The sequence below is a fragment of the Thamnophis elegans genome, chromosome 2, assembly GCF_009769535.1.
Source record: "Thamnophis elegans isolate rThaEle1 chromosome 2, rThaEle1.pri, whole genome shotgun sequence".
Lineage (NCBI taxonomy): Eukaryota > Metazoa > Chordata > Lepidosauria > Squamata > Colubridae > Thamnophis > Thamnophis elegans.
The window spans coordinates 3,050,469-3,065,371 of record NC_045542.1 but is presented as its reverse complement, the minus strand read 5'-3'; the positions used below and the strand labels follow the sequence as shown (position 1 = coordinate 3,065,371).

Sequence of the window (14,903 nt, the reverse complement as noted above, 5' to 3'; positions counted from 1 at the left end):
ATTTACATATCTCTGTTTTTCCACTGTTGTGCAAACACAATTCCAGCAGCTGCTAACATGTGTAAAATTAAATATATATTATACTCCCTTTCAAGTAGCCAACAAAATATTTCTGGTTTTAATTCCATATCTTGCTTTACGACTGATTCTAACCACTAACTTCTGAATAGCTACTTGGACCGACCTAAGTACTAATTCATAATTTCATATCGGGTCACATGGGCAGCAAGCCACTCCCATCCGGTCACATCGGTGGCAAGCCACTCCTACAAAGGAGGCCACACCCACAGAGTAGGTTCCAACAATTTTTGAAACCCACCACTGCTGGGGAGGGTGAAAAATGGGCCTACTGGAAGTACCGGAATGCCAAAAACAGGTCCATTTCCAGCCTCCGGAGCCCGGGGGAGACTTGGAGAAAATCTCTGGAGCCTGGGGAGGGAGAAAACTCCTCCCTCCCATGCTGCAGGAGGCTGAGAAGGCCACGCCCACCATGGCTGCACCCACCCAGCAATCGGGCATAGAACCCACCCCTGGAAGGGGTCCTAACAACAAAAAACTTAAGGAGTTTTGGTCCAAAGAGCCTCAGCCAAAGGTGCCCACCATTGCCTCCATCGCTGGCATTTGATTATTAGTCAGAAAATGCTGTGGCTTAAAGTTGGAAATGCGTAAAGTTTGCCTGTCAAAGAACCGATAGCAACACAAGTCATGCACATTTCCTAATTTTTAAACCCACCCTCTTGTCACCGTCCCAAAACTTACATAAATATCATTATTAGCGTAGTTGTACAGAACAGCTCGAATCTCCACCTGCTCGTTCTTCACTACTGAATACGGGACTCGAAGGTCAATGAAGAAGTCTTTCATGACTGTTATTTCATAAGGTTCAGCCACACAGATCCCTGCAAGGAAAGTCAATGGCAAAGCCCCGCAAAAAACATTAATTCTACTTTAATTCTTAGGTGCTTTTCACACCTGCCAACTTTAGCTCCATTGTTCATAATTCTTTACCTTTGGTGGGTGAAATGCTCACAGCCAGCACCTCCCAGGTTGTGATGGAATCCCGCAGATAAAAAGACATTATCTTGCTTGAAATCCTAGGGACAAAATGAAATGTGTTAGGTCAGTGGTTCTCAATCTGAGGTCTGCAGACTCCCGGCAAAGGGATGGGGGGGGAATGTCATCACAGGAGGTTCCACAAAGGCTTGAAGAAATGTTATGATTTAAATATTGAGTTACATATTGTGGGTTTGTGGACATGGTCTGTGGCCACAAAAGGTATTTAAAGGGGGTCACAGTGAAGAAAAGGCAGAGGTATTATAGTATGCACTTGGAAGCTCATCTCAGGTAGACAACTGCTACAGCTACCAATTATACAGAATCCTTCCTTCCAAAAGGATCCAAGAATCAATGGGAAATACAAACAAGATCCAAATGGAAGTTGTCATCAGCTATTTCCCCCATTAAATTCTAAGTTTGCAACAGTAGGGCTTCATAATAAAATACTCATTTTGGGACTTCCTGGGAGGAGCTTGCTGATGGTGGCAGCTTAAAATTAGCTGGTTTCCTATCCTTCAGGCAGGAAGGGAAGAAGATCCCCTGTTAAGACGTCGGATAGATGATCATCTAAACAGATACGTGACCAGGAATTCGGGGGCAGCTAATTTTAAGCTGCCACCATCAGCAAGCTCCTCCCAGGAAGTCCCAAAATGAGTACTTTATTATGAAGCCCTACTGTTGCAAACTTAGAATTTAATCTGGGAAATAGCTGATGACAACTTCCATTTGGATCTTATTTGTATTTCCCACACAAACAAGATCCAAATGGAAGTTGTCATCAGCTATTTCCCCCATTAAATTCTAAGTTTGCAACAGTAGGGCTTCATAATAAAATACTCGTTTTGAAAGCAATAAACAGTAACCTGGGGAACATATATGACAATGCAATTTGATTGCTGCTGGATAATCGTCAACTACCTATTCCTAACTTTGAAATCAACTTCAAGGTGACTCACTGTCACATTTATCTACATTCCCTTCAAGATTCTACTGATAGCTTCCAAAGTTGCCCTGTGATGGGAGACGAAGCACAACAAACCAGTTTAGTCCAAGCGGCAAGAGCTGGAAAGCAGCTTTCTCCACAACTATCATTTCCTGGTCCTTCAACTGTGCTCCATATAGCAGAACCCAAGAGGAAAGATGCATTATTGCTGCTAATGGTGTGAGAAGCAGAAAACAGCATATGCCAACGTACATCTCTACTTGGCTGAAACTATTTTTCCCCCCAATGGACCTAGATCCTCTGATCTTGGCTGATAACTCTGGATCAGCTTGGCTAAGATTAATTTATCAAAATTCATGGCTTTTCACAGGATGATGCAAGTTTAAGCCGGGTGTATCAAGCCTTAAACAACAACAATTATGAATGCAGAAAGGCAATTAAATTTATCAACCCTCCTTAAAGATGTTTTTTTTTTAAAGCAGCCAGTCTTTCTTTTTTAAACCAGCAAGATATTAAAGCTAAATATTCTAAAAAAAACTAAATGTAAAAAAATGTATATGTTAACAATGTAAAAAAGATGTTGAGACTCTAGAAAGAGTGCAGAGAAGAACAACAAAGATGATTAGGGGACTGGAGGCTAAAATATATAAAGAACAGTTGCAGGAACTGGGTATGTCTAGTTAATGAAAAGAAGGATCAGGGGAGACATGATAGCAGTTTTCCAATATCTCAAGGGATGCCCCAAAGAAGAGGGAGTCAAGCTATTCTCCAAGGCACCTGAAGGCAGGACAAGAAGCAATGGGTGGGAACTAATCAAGGAGAGAAGCAACCTAGAACTAAGGAGAAATTTCCTGACAGTTAGAACAATTAATCAGTGGAACAACTTGTCTCCAGTAGTTGTGAATGCCCCAACACTAGAGGTTTTTAAGAAGATATTGGATAACTGTTTGTCTGAAATGGTGTAGGGTTTCCTGCCTAAGCAGGGGGTTGGACTAGAAGACCTCTGGTCATTGGCCATAATAAACAGTGATTAACAAGTAGCTTTTCTCTTCTAAAGGAGGTGAAAAATAAACCCCAGGTTTCATGCAGAACCTTTTCTGATCCTTTCCTCTTGGAAGAGACACCATCTCGCCCATCCCTGCATAAATTTTGAAATCATTAGATTTTCCTTTCAACTGGAAAATGGGCTAATATAAACAGAAGAACTCCAATACCCTTGACTGTTAGGTGGTGCATTCAGGTTCTCCGTTAGCCACAACCAACTCTCAGGAAAATCAGACCTTGAGATGATGTTCTCATCGCCAAAGAATTCATCTTCAAAATCACCTGGAAAACAGAAAGCAAGTTGGTATAAGGTATTGTTTTTTAACAGTATTTTATTAAATAAGCCACAGTTAACTAGATTGTTATTTTCAAAAATAGCAAAATAGTAGGTATTTCTGTATTTTGGTTAATCAAAGTATACTTTCCCTTGCTTGCTATTCTACCAGAAAGTACTGGACATGCAAACTGGCCCAATGGTGCAACGTTTCCTTCTTCAAAACTCAAGCTATTCAGAATGAGGCACTCTGCAGGGCAACAGGGACTGCTTCCATCACATGCAGTACTAGATGTAGTAGCAAGGACATGATGAGAATGAATCTTTGTTTCTGTAGCCACCTATTTCTTCCATCCTTATTTTATATTCTCTATTAGAGTAACATGTACACATAAAATGAAATTAAGAAATAATTTCATTTTCAATCAGACAGAGAAAACCAAAACTAGAAAAACAATTATCTATCAAGGAAAAGAAAATCAAGGTCATATGTGTTTCTAATCCACACCCAATCTTGTAGCTACCTCGAAGCAGCTCTATAACAATATTGACACAATGCTTATTTCTCCCCTTTTCTTCAGGAGTGTTCACGTACATATTCACATAGAAAAAAGGCAGAATTTCAACCACCCTACTGTTGTGGCCCGGCAGGAGCCGTTGGAGCTGCCACCAGACTCCGACAGCGAGGGGTCCTATGAGTCGGCTTTGGAGAATGTGGAGGACCCTGGACAGGGTTCCGACTCCGAGCAGGGCGCAGAGACGCTGGTTGGCCACCAGGAGGCACCTGAGCCTTGGACCAGTGGGGAGGAGACAAGGGAGTGTGATCCGGACGTCAGCAGTGGGGAGGAGCCAAGGGAGTTGTCCCTAGATGCCCGGCACCAGAGAGATAATAGGCGTAAGGAACAATTACGTAATTACAAGAGGTAATTGCACTCAGCTGGTGGTCATTAGGCTCCTCTCCAGACTATAAAAGGACTGCTTGTGCACACGCACCTTTTGCAGAAGTCAACGCAGGAACTAATGTTGGAGAACATTATTGTGAGCTTGGCAGGCTGGATTGCTGCCACAGCTTATCTGTGCTGGATTGCTGCCCAAGCTTGTCTGTGCCGGTTTGATGCCAAGGACCTGTCTGTCTGTTAATTAAATGCAGTAACTTATCTTTGGCTCGGAGTGTGTGTTGGTGTGGGACGAGGGGGATCAGAACAGATTGCCATCCTGACCTTTTTTACTTCAGCTTTTAAAAAAAAACATTTTCAAACTAATTTTTTTTAAATCAAGTTTTTAATTTATAGTTCGTTGTTCCAACTAGAATAAAATTGAAGCAGTCTACCATTAAACTACCACCAAAGATAGATCTATATTGCCACCACTTTCACTCAACAAGCCCTCAAAATCATTTCTCAGCAAAAGCTTTCTTCAACCGCTGAGACCTCCCCAAAAGTTGCTTTAGTGGAACCAAAAGGTTGCCAAGTTTTCCAGGTATTGGTGAATTAAATATTCCTTTCTTTCAATAAACCCAGAACCTGCTACTTACTTCTTGCCAGAAGCAACTCGGTCTCCCGTACGCTTTCATCTCGGATCCCTTTGATGTAGTTACAGCATTCAAGGAAGGCAACTTTACAAGCATCTCCCTCCTGGATGTATCCTGCACGCCTTTCACAACTGTACCCCATGGGGTTATCGTGCATGCCATCTTCACAACATTTACGCTGCTCTTGAGTCTCAAACTCCGCCGCTAAAATATACAAAAATTGTGAAACATTAGACAATACTATTTCTCACAGTCATAGGCATAAAGGGAAACAAGGGACAATGAATATCTGAGCCGAGGTGGCGCAGTGGTTAGAATGCAGTACTGCAGGCCACTTGAGCTGTTAGCTGCAGTTCAGTGGTTCAAATCTCACCGGCTCAAGGTTGACTCAGCCTTCCATCCTTCCGAGGTGGGTGAAATGAGGACCCAGACTGTGGGGGCGATATGCTGACTCTGTAAACCGCTTAGAGACGGCTGAAAGCCCTATGAAGCGGTATATAAGTCTAACTGCTATTGCTATTGCTAAATAAAATATTCAAAGGAGTTAGTTGTTTGTCTTGTACCCAGAGAGCTGCCAGGAACAGCTGAACATCCTTTGACTTTTCACTACTGCAGTTACTAAGGACTGTCATTTTCATAAAATGTATGGCTTATTACTGCATCTGCACTTTTGCCAGAACATTCAAACTTATCTTCTGTTTTTGGAAACCAATCAGATGTTGCAGTGTATCTCTACCCCTTAAATAGAGCATTCTAGGTGCCATATTCTACCAGGAGGCCATCCCCAGCTCCTGGAAAAAACATGGGCTTTTCTTTAGTTTTCCCCCTTCATTCAACCAAACCGTCCCGCAACCTTGCAAACGGAAGAGTCCAAATGACAGTTCCTGAGTATGCGGCTTATTTCGGTCCATTGGGCAGGGGAAGGGATTGGGGTGTGCTTGAGGAAGATAATGGCCCCAGTCCAGCCGCCAATTCATTTCTAGCTGAGAGGCATGGCCAGCTTCTCATGGCGCTGGTTGTTCTGCATTGACCCTGGGCAACCTCTTCCAGGCTCGGAGCTCCCCTTGGCCTTTGAACGGCATGCGGGGAGAGGGGGACACTCCTAAAAACTACTGGGCAGACCAAGGAGAAACCCAATTCGTTTCACTTAGTTTGTATTTCAGTGTAATTGAAATTAAAAACGCTTAATACAATTATTCTTCAACAAAAATTCTCCCCCTCGCATAACAGGCAAAAGTAATAATAGGAGGAGAACTTCTGGAGGCTTCCAGTGTTTACCACCAAGGCTCCTGTGGACAGAATGCGCCCTGAAGGCTTCCAGTTCAACACCTGCATACAGAACATGTCTTTGGCCACTAAATTCTGGCCCCTTTCACTGGAGGTTTACGGATCTCTCTCTGGGTACTCTCTCTGATCTCTCTTCTTTTACTTTGTATTCTTTATTATTTTTAAAAACAAAGCGAATAATTACAAGTACAGGGGAGGCAGAATTTTTTTCAACATTCTGAATGTTTCATTTTTAAAGTTACATTTATAAATCCATAATCTGTGTCTTAAAATAACTATACGCTTAAAGACATTTATTCCTAGCTTTCTCCTGAAACAAAGGACATCAGTTCTGGGTGTTCTGCTGTTGTTCTTTGTGGTCCTGGTGACTCATAAGTTGCAAAAAAAGGCTTTGGGGCATGGATGTCTTTAGGAAGGGGATGGCTGAAGGCCCTTACATATAAAAGGGTTGTTCAGTTGGGCCTGCCAGGTTGATATGCAGGCATCCCCACAGATGTTCCTGGGTTGGGGGCTGCTTGTAGTCCACTGGCCATTGCTTGCTTCCTCCTCACCAAGAACAATCCCTAATCAATGCTGCGATCCGAGAACACTCAAAAAACAATGCTTAAAAATTTTGTCTATCAAATGTAATCTCTTTAGCTGGAACCAGTTAAATTCTATATTCTATTTCTGCATAATCAATTGGGCCATTTAAGTACTTCCCCCCACTGCACTCAGAATTCAAGCACCCAAAGTTATTGATAAGTTAAGGATGATCCTCTCTCATAGAGAATATCAATTTTCTACCCTCTTGCTTGAGAAACAAGGGAAAGAAGGATAATCTGCCTCCATTCCTTTGCCCATTTCCCGACTGATTCAGTAAATGCAAATGGACTGCAGTTTTATTCTTTTACCTCAGAGTAAACAGAAACCTCATTATTTGCCACATACCTTTGCTTGCCTTTTTGTCAAGCAGCAAAACAGAGCTGCGACGCCTCCGATTGGCAGGCTGAGGACACGTTGCATCTGAACGAGGCAGGGGAGAAGAGGCAGAAACAATTATTCTTTAAAGTAAGAAGATAACTTTCAGCGCTAATTCCTGTGAAGATTAAGTTTACATTCTGTTTACAGTAAAGGAACTGTTTACAGTTCTACTGCCTTCTATGGGACTTTCTCCCATTTAAAATAGTTCGGGAATGCAGTCTGAAGCCTTAATCGTGTGTTAATTAGATCTATATCTAATAGATCCAAAGCAGCTCATAGAAAGTTCACTTCAGTGCTGGGAAGCTGCAGTGAGGAAGAAAGCATAGCTCAACTCTTCATTGGGTCTGAGTTGAAGGGCTCACAGTTGAAGGCCAAAGAGCATCTCCAGCTTTTTCATGTTTTCCTGAAGTCTCCCCCCACCCTTGAAATAAAATGATAGGAAAAAGCAGGAAAATACCAGTGCAGGATTAGAGTGGACCCTCCTAAAACCATAAGAATAAAGTAGGATGCCTGCACTATAACTCTCTCCTCTAGAGCCACCCTTAGAAACAGCGATCTGGAATTTGCCCTGTAATTTGAGTAATCATTTGATAGATGATGTTGGAACCATTGCATGCAGTTCAAGACCCCAATGGCCAATATTCTGTGCTTGAGATGCTGAAACATACTTTTCAGGTGCCAGGAAAACAAATCCTTAGCGGAATGGGACATTTTAGCAAAAGAGAAACATTAAAGGAATGTGTGCTAATTGGCAGATGAAAAAGGCAACCTTGAAGTTCACAGTAAGCCTGGCCAAGATTTCTACGGCAACCGAACTGATATTTTTCTTTTATTACCATAATACAATAATTCCTTCTTGAACACAGTAAGCGGAGAAGTAATATGAGAGTTATTAATTATGAATGATTATGATTATATCATGTATTACTTAGGCTTATATATGACTGTTATCATTTTTTCCTCCTTTCTGAAATGCATAGATATGAGTGAATCTTTTAATGCACTGGAGTTTCTTCTATTTTCTGGAGGTAGATCCTCCAGTGCATGCCGATAACAATATGTTTTCTCTTTCTTTCTTTCTTTCTTTCTTTCTTTCTTTCTTTCTTTCTTTCTTTTCTTTCTTTCTTTCTTTCTTTCTTTTTCTAAACTGCCCATCTCAACCAAGTGACTCTACAGTGAGCCTTAACTATTTGCTTTAGGACTTGTGAATTGATTCCCATATGATGCTAGTAGTATTTGATGGAGCAAATGCTCTTCTCTTGGCTTCTAAATGGATCGGAAAACCTCTGTCATCTCCCAGACTTTAACACCCATCCCCAAAATACCTGATCTTTGTTTGGTGTTGAGATTAGTGCTAGTTGTCAGAGTCAGTCCAGCATCTTCAAAGACACCCAGATTGTTCTGGCCGCTCCCAGCTGTGCAGCCAAAGTCACTCTTTTCTATTGTGTCCCATATCTAGTGCACATCAAAGAAAAAAATGTTCCTCTTCTGTACTATAAGTCAGAAACCCTTGAAAGCTGTTTGTGACTTAAGAAGTTTCTGGCCTTACCTTAGTTTGGCTAATCTTATACTCATTATTGAGAACATATACTGCTTTGTCCACAGCCACAAGACCAACACGAGCACCTGGATCCCCTTCCAATTTGATTTTCATTGGATTTCCTGGCTTTTGTATTTGATTGTCTCTGGAAGATGCTCCTTTCACAACCAACTGTTTACACAAAGCAAAGAACAGCTCAAATATCTAACAGACAGGAAAAATGCCAATTCAAGGAAAAATGGTTGACTTTCTCTGTCTGAATTGAAATAAATGTTTTGGGAAAATACAATTTAAATGCTTTAAATGCTTAAAATTGGATTTATGCTCCAATTCTGGTGCAGTTCTGATGCAGCTATAATAAGGTGTTTCCCATGACTGCTAAGAAACTACTGGGAAGGCCGACTTACCGTTCCCATGCAGGTATCCTTCACATCCACCCAGACAGAGTCAGCCACAATTTCGCTGTTTCCCACGAGGTAGTAAGCCAGAAACCGGAAGGAAGGGATGAGATCTGGCGTGATACGCAGAGTCATGGTTACCAGATTCTGCCCATCTCCCTTGGGTTGCCTGCCAACCTTGAAAATCTTCCCTTTGGTCAATATCTGAGGGTGAACAAATACTGGTTAATGGAATGGTTAGAAATGATAGATGAAGCCAGTGGCTTCAAGGCTACAATATTAATTGAAATACAGCCCTTGGATTTCCTCCAGGTCTATAATACTTACAAGGTATGTGAAATACTTGATCTGGTTCAATGAATTTGCATCGCCCCTCACATTGAAATTGACAGGTAAGTTATCTCCGGGCTTAATCTCTGTAGATGTAATGGCTACATGAAGATAGTTTCCAGATCCTCCCTGGGTTTGGTAGGCTGTGGCTGTCATGGACCTGGTTGCCTGGCGTTCTCTTGGGAGGTCTCCACGGTTGGTTCTAACCTAGACAGGGTAAATATGAAGCAGTAACCTAATTAGGAAGCAACTGTGACTCCTTTTAAGGCTGGCATTGAGTGATGTCCACATGCAGATTGCTGAAAGAATACAGTAATGGCTAGCATCCTGTTTTCATTAAAAAATATCTGAGATCCTGTTATTTGATCTGCATTGTTAGGATAAAAAAGAGCTCTGTATTACTATGAGTATAGCAAATTCTATATTGTAATTGGGATTTGGGGAGTGGGCATAGCTATTGAATAAAACAATTGCAAAGTGAGTTGCAGCCTGAGGGTCAGATAGGCTGACGAACTGGCTACAAAGAACAAATGGGATATTTAATGCCAAACCCAATTGGGGACTTGCAAGAATCACTGTTCCCATGAAAGAGTATCACTACTTCTTAATACTGAGAAATACTGAGAAAACAGAAGAAATCGCTTTATTTTCAGGGGCATTTATCCATGGGGTATATTTTCTATTTGTTTTCCCTTAAAAAACAAACTGTATTAGGAGCTGCCCGAGGCCATTTATTTCCCCACCTTCCTTCCTTTTTATAGATCTCACCAGACCACACAATCTCCCTTACTCTAACAGACAGACATAATGTCTCCATTCCTAGCTAAGATGACTCTCCGGTGACACAATGTGCATAGGGGCTTCACAGCATATATTTCTTTCTTTGCTTGTCATAGTTGTGTGGATTGTCCTGCAAAAGTGCATAAAAACAGAGTTTGCAGCACAGCCAACATATTTCACCCCTTGTTCCCTCTTGAGCCACAGCAGAGCTGCTGCTGGCATCCAAGTTGCCATTGGGCAGAATTCCACAATACATAGGCCCGCTAGGACTGTCTCTGCTCTCAGAGTCTGACTGTGTAGGGGCAAAGCGGGTGAGTTTATGTCACTGACAATCTTCTCTTCGGGTCATTCCATTGGGTGGTGCACAATTTGCACACCAGACTGTGATGGGCCCATGTTCCAACATAGATGTCAGGCCCAAAACCAAGAAGAACACTTTTCCCAAGTTGAGTCCTCTATTGCTTTCAAACCTATAGACAAAACCTTGTCAGACCGAGGAGTCTTCTATCTGTATCTACAATATACTCCGAGAACTATTAGGGAGGGGCTGTCTTCACCCTATTTCTCTCACACAAAGCATCCGGACTGAGTTGCCACTTACTCCTCTGCAATGCCCCCCTCCCTCCTGGGAATCTCCCTCCTCACAACATTCCCTCTCTCATCAGCACACTGAGTGGGATTGAACAGAATGTCAGAGTGACTTACAGTGATCGGTAGGCTTTGAATGTTCAGTTGTGTGTTCAGGATGAGTTTAGCAGTCCCATCGCTCAAAGTGGTTCCCTCAGAATGAATTTCCTCTGATATCACTGGTACATTAGCAGCTGGTGAGTCATCAGGGTTGGTAACATACACCTAAAACAATCCAGAAGAGGTGATTCAGCATGGAACATGGCAGCTTCCTCTGAATCTAAATCAGCTTATTCAGCTATTATTTATTTATTCGGCACGTATTCCACCTCTCAGGCTGGGGGGTCAAACATTATACCCCTCAGACAGGGTCCGCAACTTGGGAGTCCTCCTGGATCCACAGCTGACTTTCGAACACCATTTGTCAGCTGTGACCAGGGGGGCATTTGCCCAGGTTCGGCTGGTGCACCAGTTGCGCCCCTACCTGAACTGGGAGGCTCTCACAACAGTCACTCGGGCCCTTGTGACCTCTAGGCTGGAGTACTGCAATGTGCTCTACATGGGGCTGCCCTTGAAGAGTATTCGGCGACTTCAGCTAGTCCAGAATGCGGCCGCGCGAGCGATTGTGGGTGCACTTCGCTTCACCCACATAACACCTATCCTCCGCGAGCTGCACTGGCTACCTGTCGATCTCCGGGTGCGCTTCAAGGTGCTACTTGTCACCCATAAAGCCCTACATGGTAGTGGATCTGGGTACTTGAGAGACCGCCTACTGCCAATTACCTCCACGCGACCTATTAGATCTCACCGATTAGGCCTCCTCCGAGTTCCATCTGCCGGTCAGTGCCGACTGGCAACTACGCGGAGGAGAGCCTTCTCGGTGGTAGCTCCGACCTTATGGAACGATCTCCCCGTGGGGATTCGTACCCTCACCACCCTCCAGACCTTCCGCACAGCCCTCAGAATCTGGCTATCCCGTCAGGCCTGGGGCTAAGACTGTAACCTGCCCGAATGGTATGAATGTTGAGTTATTAATTATGTATTGTCTTATTTGTTAAAAGTTTGTCTCCCCCTCCCCTTTGGGTTGTGAGCCGCCCTGAGTCCCCCCAGGGAAAAGGGCGGCATACAAATAAACTTCAAATTCAAATTCAAATTCAAATTTATTAAAAAGATTTATATGGCTGCCCAGGTGCCTCAGTGACTCCAGGCCACTTAGAAATTGATTTACTAAAGCTTTTTTGTAATTTATACTGTAAGTTCTATGCGGACACATTACAGCAAAACATCCAATGTGCAAATACCAATCAATCAATCAATTAATTTACAGAGGCAGTCAACCCCGAGGAAAGCTGAAGCCTTCACATGCATCTCGAACAACTAAGTCTAGACAGATCTTCAGAAGCCCAATAAAGTGGAGGAAGATATTGCTAAGGTGGTTCTCTGACAAAACAGGAGACTTCGATTTCTATTACCGTCAGTTCATACGGCATTCCTGGCTTGAAATATTTGGGGGTTTTTGTGAAGGAGATCTGATAGGGAGATGTCACGATGTGAATGCCGCTTTTCTCAGTCACTACCATATCACTGCCTGCAAAACAAAAAGAAGGAATGCAACTTAAAATAGAAAATAAAACTGAGAAATTCAAGAAAAAAATCAGGCAAAGATTTTGAAGGACTATTAGTATCAAACCTACTAAACCCAGTACTTTCACGGTTTGCAAGTTCTCTCTCAATGTTTCCTCTCTCCGTACCCCCCCCTTTTTTCCCTAGAAAACGATGTTGCATCATATTATGTGCTGGTTGTAAGTTTTACTATCCTGTCATGAAAATGGTCTTAAGAAATTAGAGACAATAATGTGGCAAATGATCATTTATAAATAGAAAATTGGCATATTAAAACTTCAGAAGATGTGGATTGGGATATATTAATATATTGTTTTATTTTGTGGCTTTGTGACTAAACATACGTTTCCCTTAAAATGCTTCAGAAACAAAGCCTGGATATAATTCCTCACGAGATTATAGATTTAAAACTGCTTGAAGAAAACTGACCCAAAAAATTGAAATTGGAAATTGAAATTTGACAAAAGTCATGTGAAATATTATCACCATAACTGAAGATATATATGGATAGATATAGATATAGATGATATATAGATATAGATGATATATAGATTAGATAGATAGATAGATAGAGAGAGAGAGATGGATATGGATATGGATATGGATATGGATATGGATATAGATATAGATATAGATATAGATATAGATATAGATATAGATATAGATATAGATATAGATATAGATATAGATATAGATATAGATATAGATATAGATATAGATATAGATATAGATATAGATATAGATATAGATATAGATATCTAGAGCCGAGGTGGCGCAGTGGTTAAAGGCAGCACTGCAGGCTACTGCTAGATCAGCAGTTCAGCGGTTCAAATCTCACCGGCTCAGGGTTGACTCAGCCTTCCATCCTTCCGAGGTGGGTAAAATGAGGACCCAGATTGTTGTTGGGGGCAATATGCTGACTCTGTAAACCGCTTAGAGAGGGCTGAAAGCCCTATGAAGCGGTATATAAGTCTACTGCTATTGCTATTTTCTCCAATTATGCCCCAGATAGAAGTTCAATATTTTCCAGAGATTTTAGAGCAAAAAGATGAACAAATGCAAATGTATATAGGACTGATTTATAAATGGAGAAATGATTTCTGATAAAGAGAAATAGAGATTTAATGCTTCAGGACTAAATATGTACAGGCTCTATCATTTGTTAACGATGAAAAAATAAAAAAAAGAGACTGACTTTGAAACAATAATTTCTGAACTAAAGGCAAATACCAAAGAATCATGCCAAAACTTTACATGATATCATTCGACAGTTCCAGAATGCAGTAAAATGGTCTATAAGAATAAGAACTTGGAAACAATACTGAGAATATGAAATGGAAAGCTTTATGGAGGAAGAAACCTTTACCTTACTGTAGAAGAATTATAAAAAAAATATTCATATCGTACTCCAATTTTTTGGAAAAAAAAGTTGAGGACAATATAATAATTATACAAACTGACATGTCTGTTAGCATTGCCCAAAACCCAAAATTTTGATCAATTTTTACAGAAATAAATAAGATCTGTTATGCCACCTGCCATACTAATTTCACAAGTGTTTTATTGGTGTTTCAGAAGACAATGAAAGTATTAGAAACAAAGACAATATCGGATTGATACTGGTTTCAGGAAGCACATGTATAGCCCAGGAAGAGAAGGACATTAATATTCCAAATTTAGGCCTAACACTTCAAATAATTAGAAACAATTTTAATTGAAAAAACTAATAAATACAGTTCATACAGGGCAACATTTTAGATAGAACATCCCTTTTAATCTAATTTGGAAAGTTTTGATTACTAAACAATTAGAGTCAATTAAGAGACATTTATCCACAATAATATTGTGGATTTTTGTGGGATAAAGGTGAATAATCATTGTGAAAGGAGAGGATTTAAAAGCCAAGTCACATGTATTCTGGCGATGGTTTGTTTTCTTTTATTTAGTTGTTTTCAATCCCTGGTATTTGAAATTGTAGTCTGTTACTTTTTTAAAGTGTAATATGTTTGTATTCAAAGAAACAACATACGCTTCTCCCACCACTGCTCACCTGATTCTGTTATCACTGTTACAGATACATACAGAGTATGCCCAACAAGCTGATTGAGATCTTGAAATCGAGAACGTAGTATGCGTCTTTGTAGTTTTGCTTCCCCATCTCCATCAATAATCTGAAAATAAATGAAAACTAAGTAAAAAATAAGGAAGGAAATCAAATGGTCTGCCACAATGTAGAATAAGGAAGATGACCTTGATGGAAATATGCAAGCTCTTTGGCCAAAGCAGCAAGAAATAAATATGTTTTAAGCAGTGGTGAAATTCAGCATGTTCTGACAAGTTCTGGAGAACCGGTAGCGGAAATTTTGAGTAGTTCAGAGAACTGGCAAATACCACCACTGGCTGGCCCCAGAGTGGACTGGGAGTGGAGATTTTGCAATATCCTTCCCCTGCCATGCCCACCAAGCCACACCCACAGAAAAGGTAGTAAAAAAAATTGAATTTCACCA

The 14,903-nt window shown here is 41.2% G+C and overlaps 1 protein-coding gene across 1 annotated transcript in view; it reads right to left on the bottom strand.

Moving 5' to 3' along the window:
* C3 (complement C3) overlaps positions 1-14,903 on the bottom strand; it is a 74,418-nt gene that overhangs the window by 40,075 nt on the left and 19,440 nt on the right. Inside the window, exons 9-20 of the mRNA XM_032210180.1 lie at positions 14,447-14,567; positions 12,246-12,361; positions 10,852-10,998; positions 9,364-9,573; positions 9,046-9,240; positions 8,648-8,809; positions 8,424-8,553; positions 7,066-7,140; positions 4,852-5,052; positions 3,214-3,325; positions 1,009-1,094; positions 760-899 (exon numbers count right to left, since the gene is read on the bottom strand). Coding sequence (XP_032066071.1) covers positions 760-899; positions 1,009-1,094; positions 3,214-3,325; positions 4,852-5,052; positions 7,066-7,140; positions 8,424-8,553; positions 8,648-8,809; positions 9,046-9,240; positions 9,364-9,573; positions 10,852-10,998; positions 12,246-12,361; positions 14,447-14,567 — 1,695 coding nt within the window. The remainder of the gene's footprint in view (positions 1-759; positions 900-1,008; positions 1,095-3,213; positions 3,326-4,851; positions 5,053-7,065; positions 7,141-8,423; positions 8,554-8,647; positions 8,810-9,045; positions 9,241-9,363; positions 9,574-10,851; positions 10,999-12,245; positions 12,362-14,446; positions 14,568-14,903) is intronic.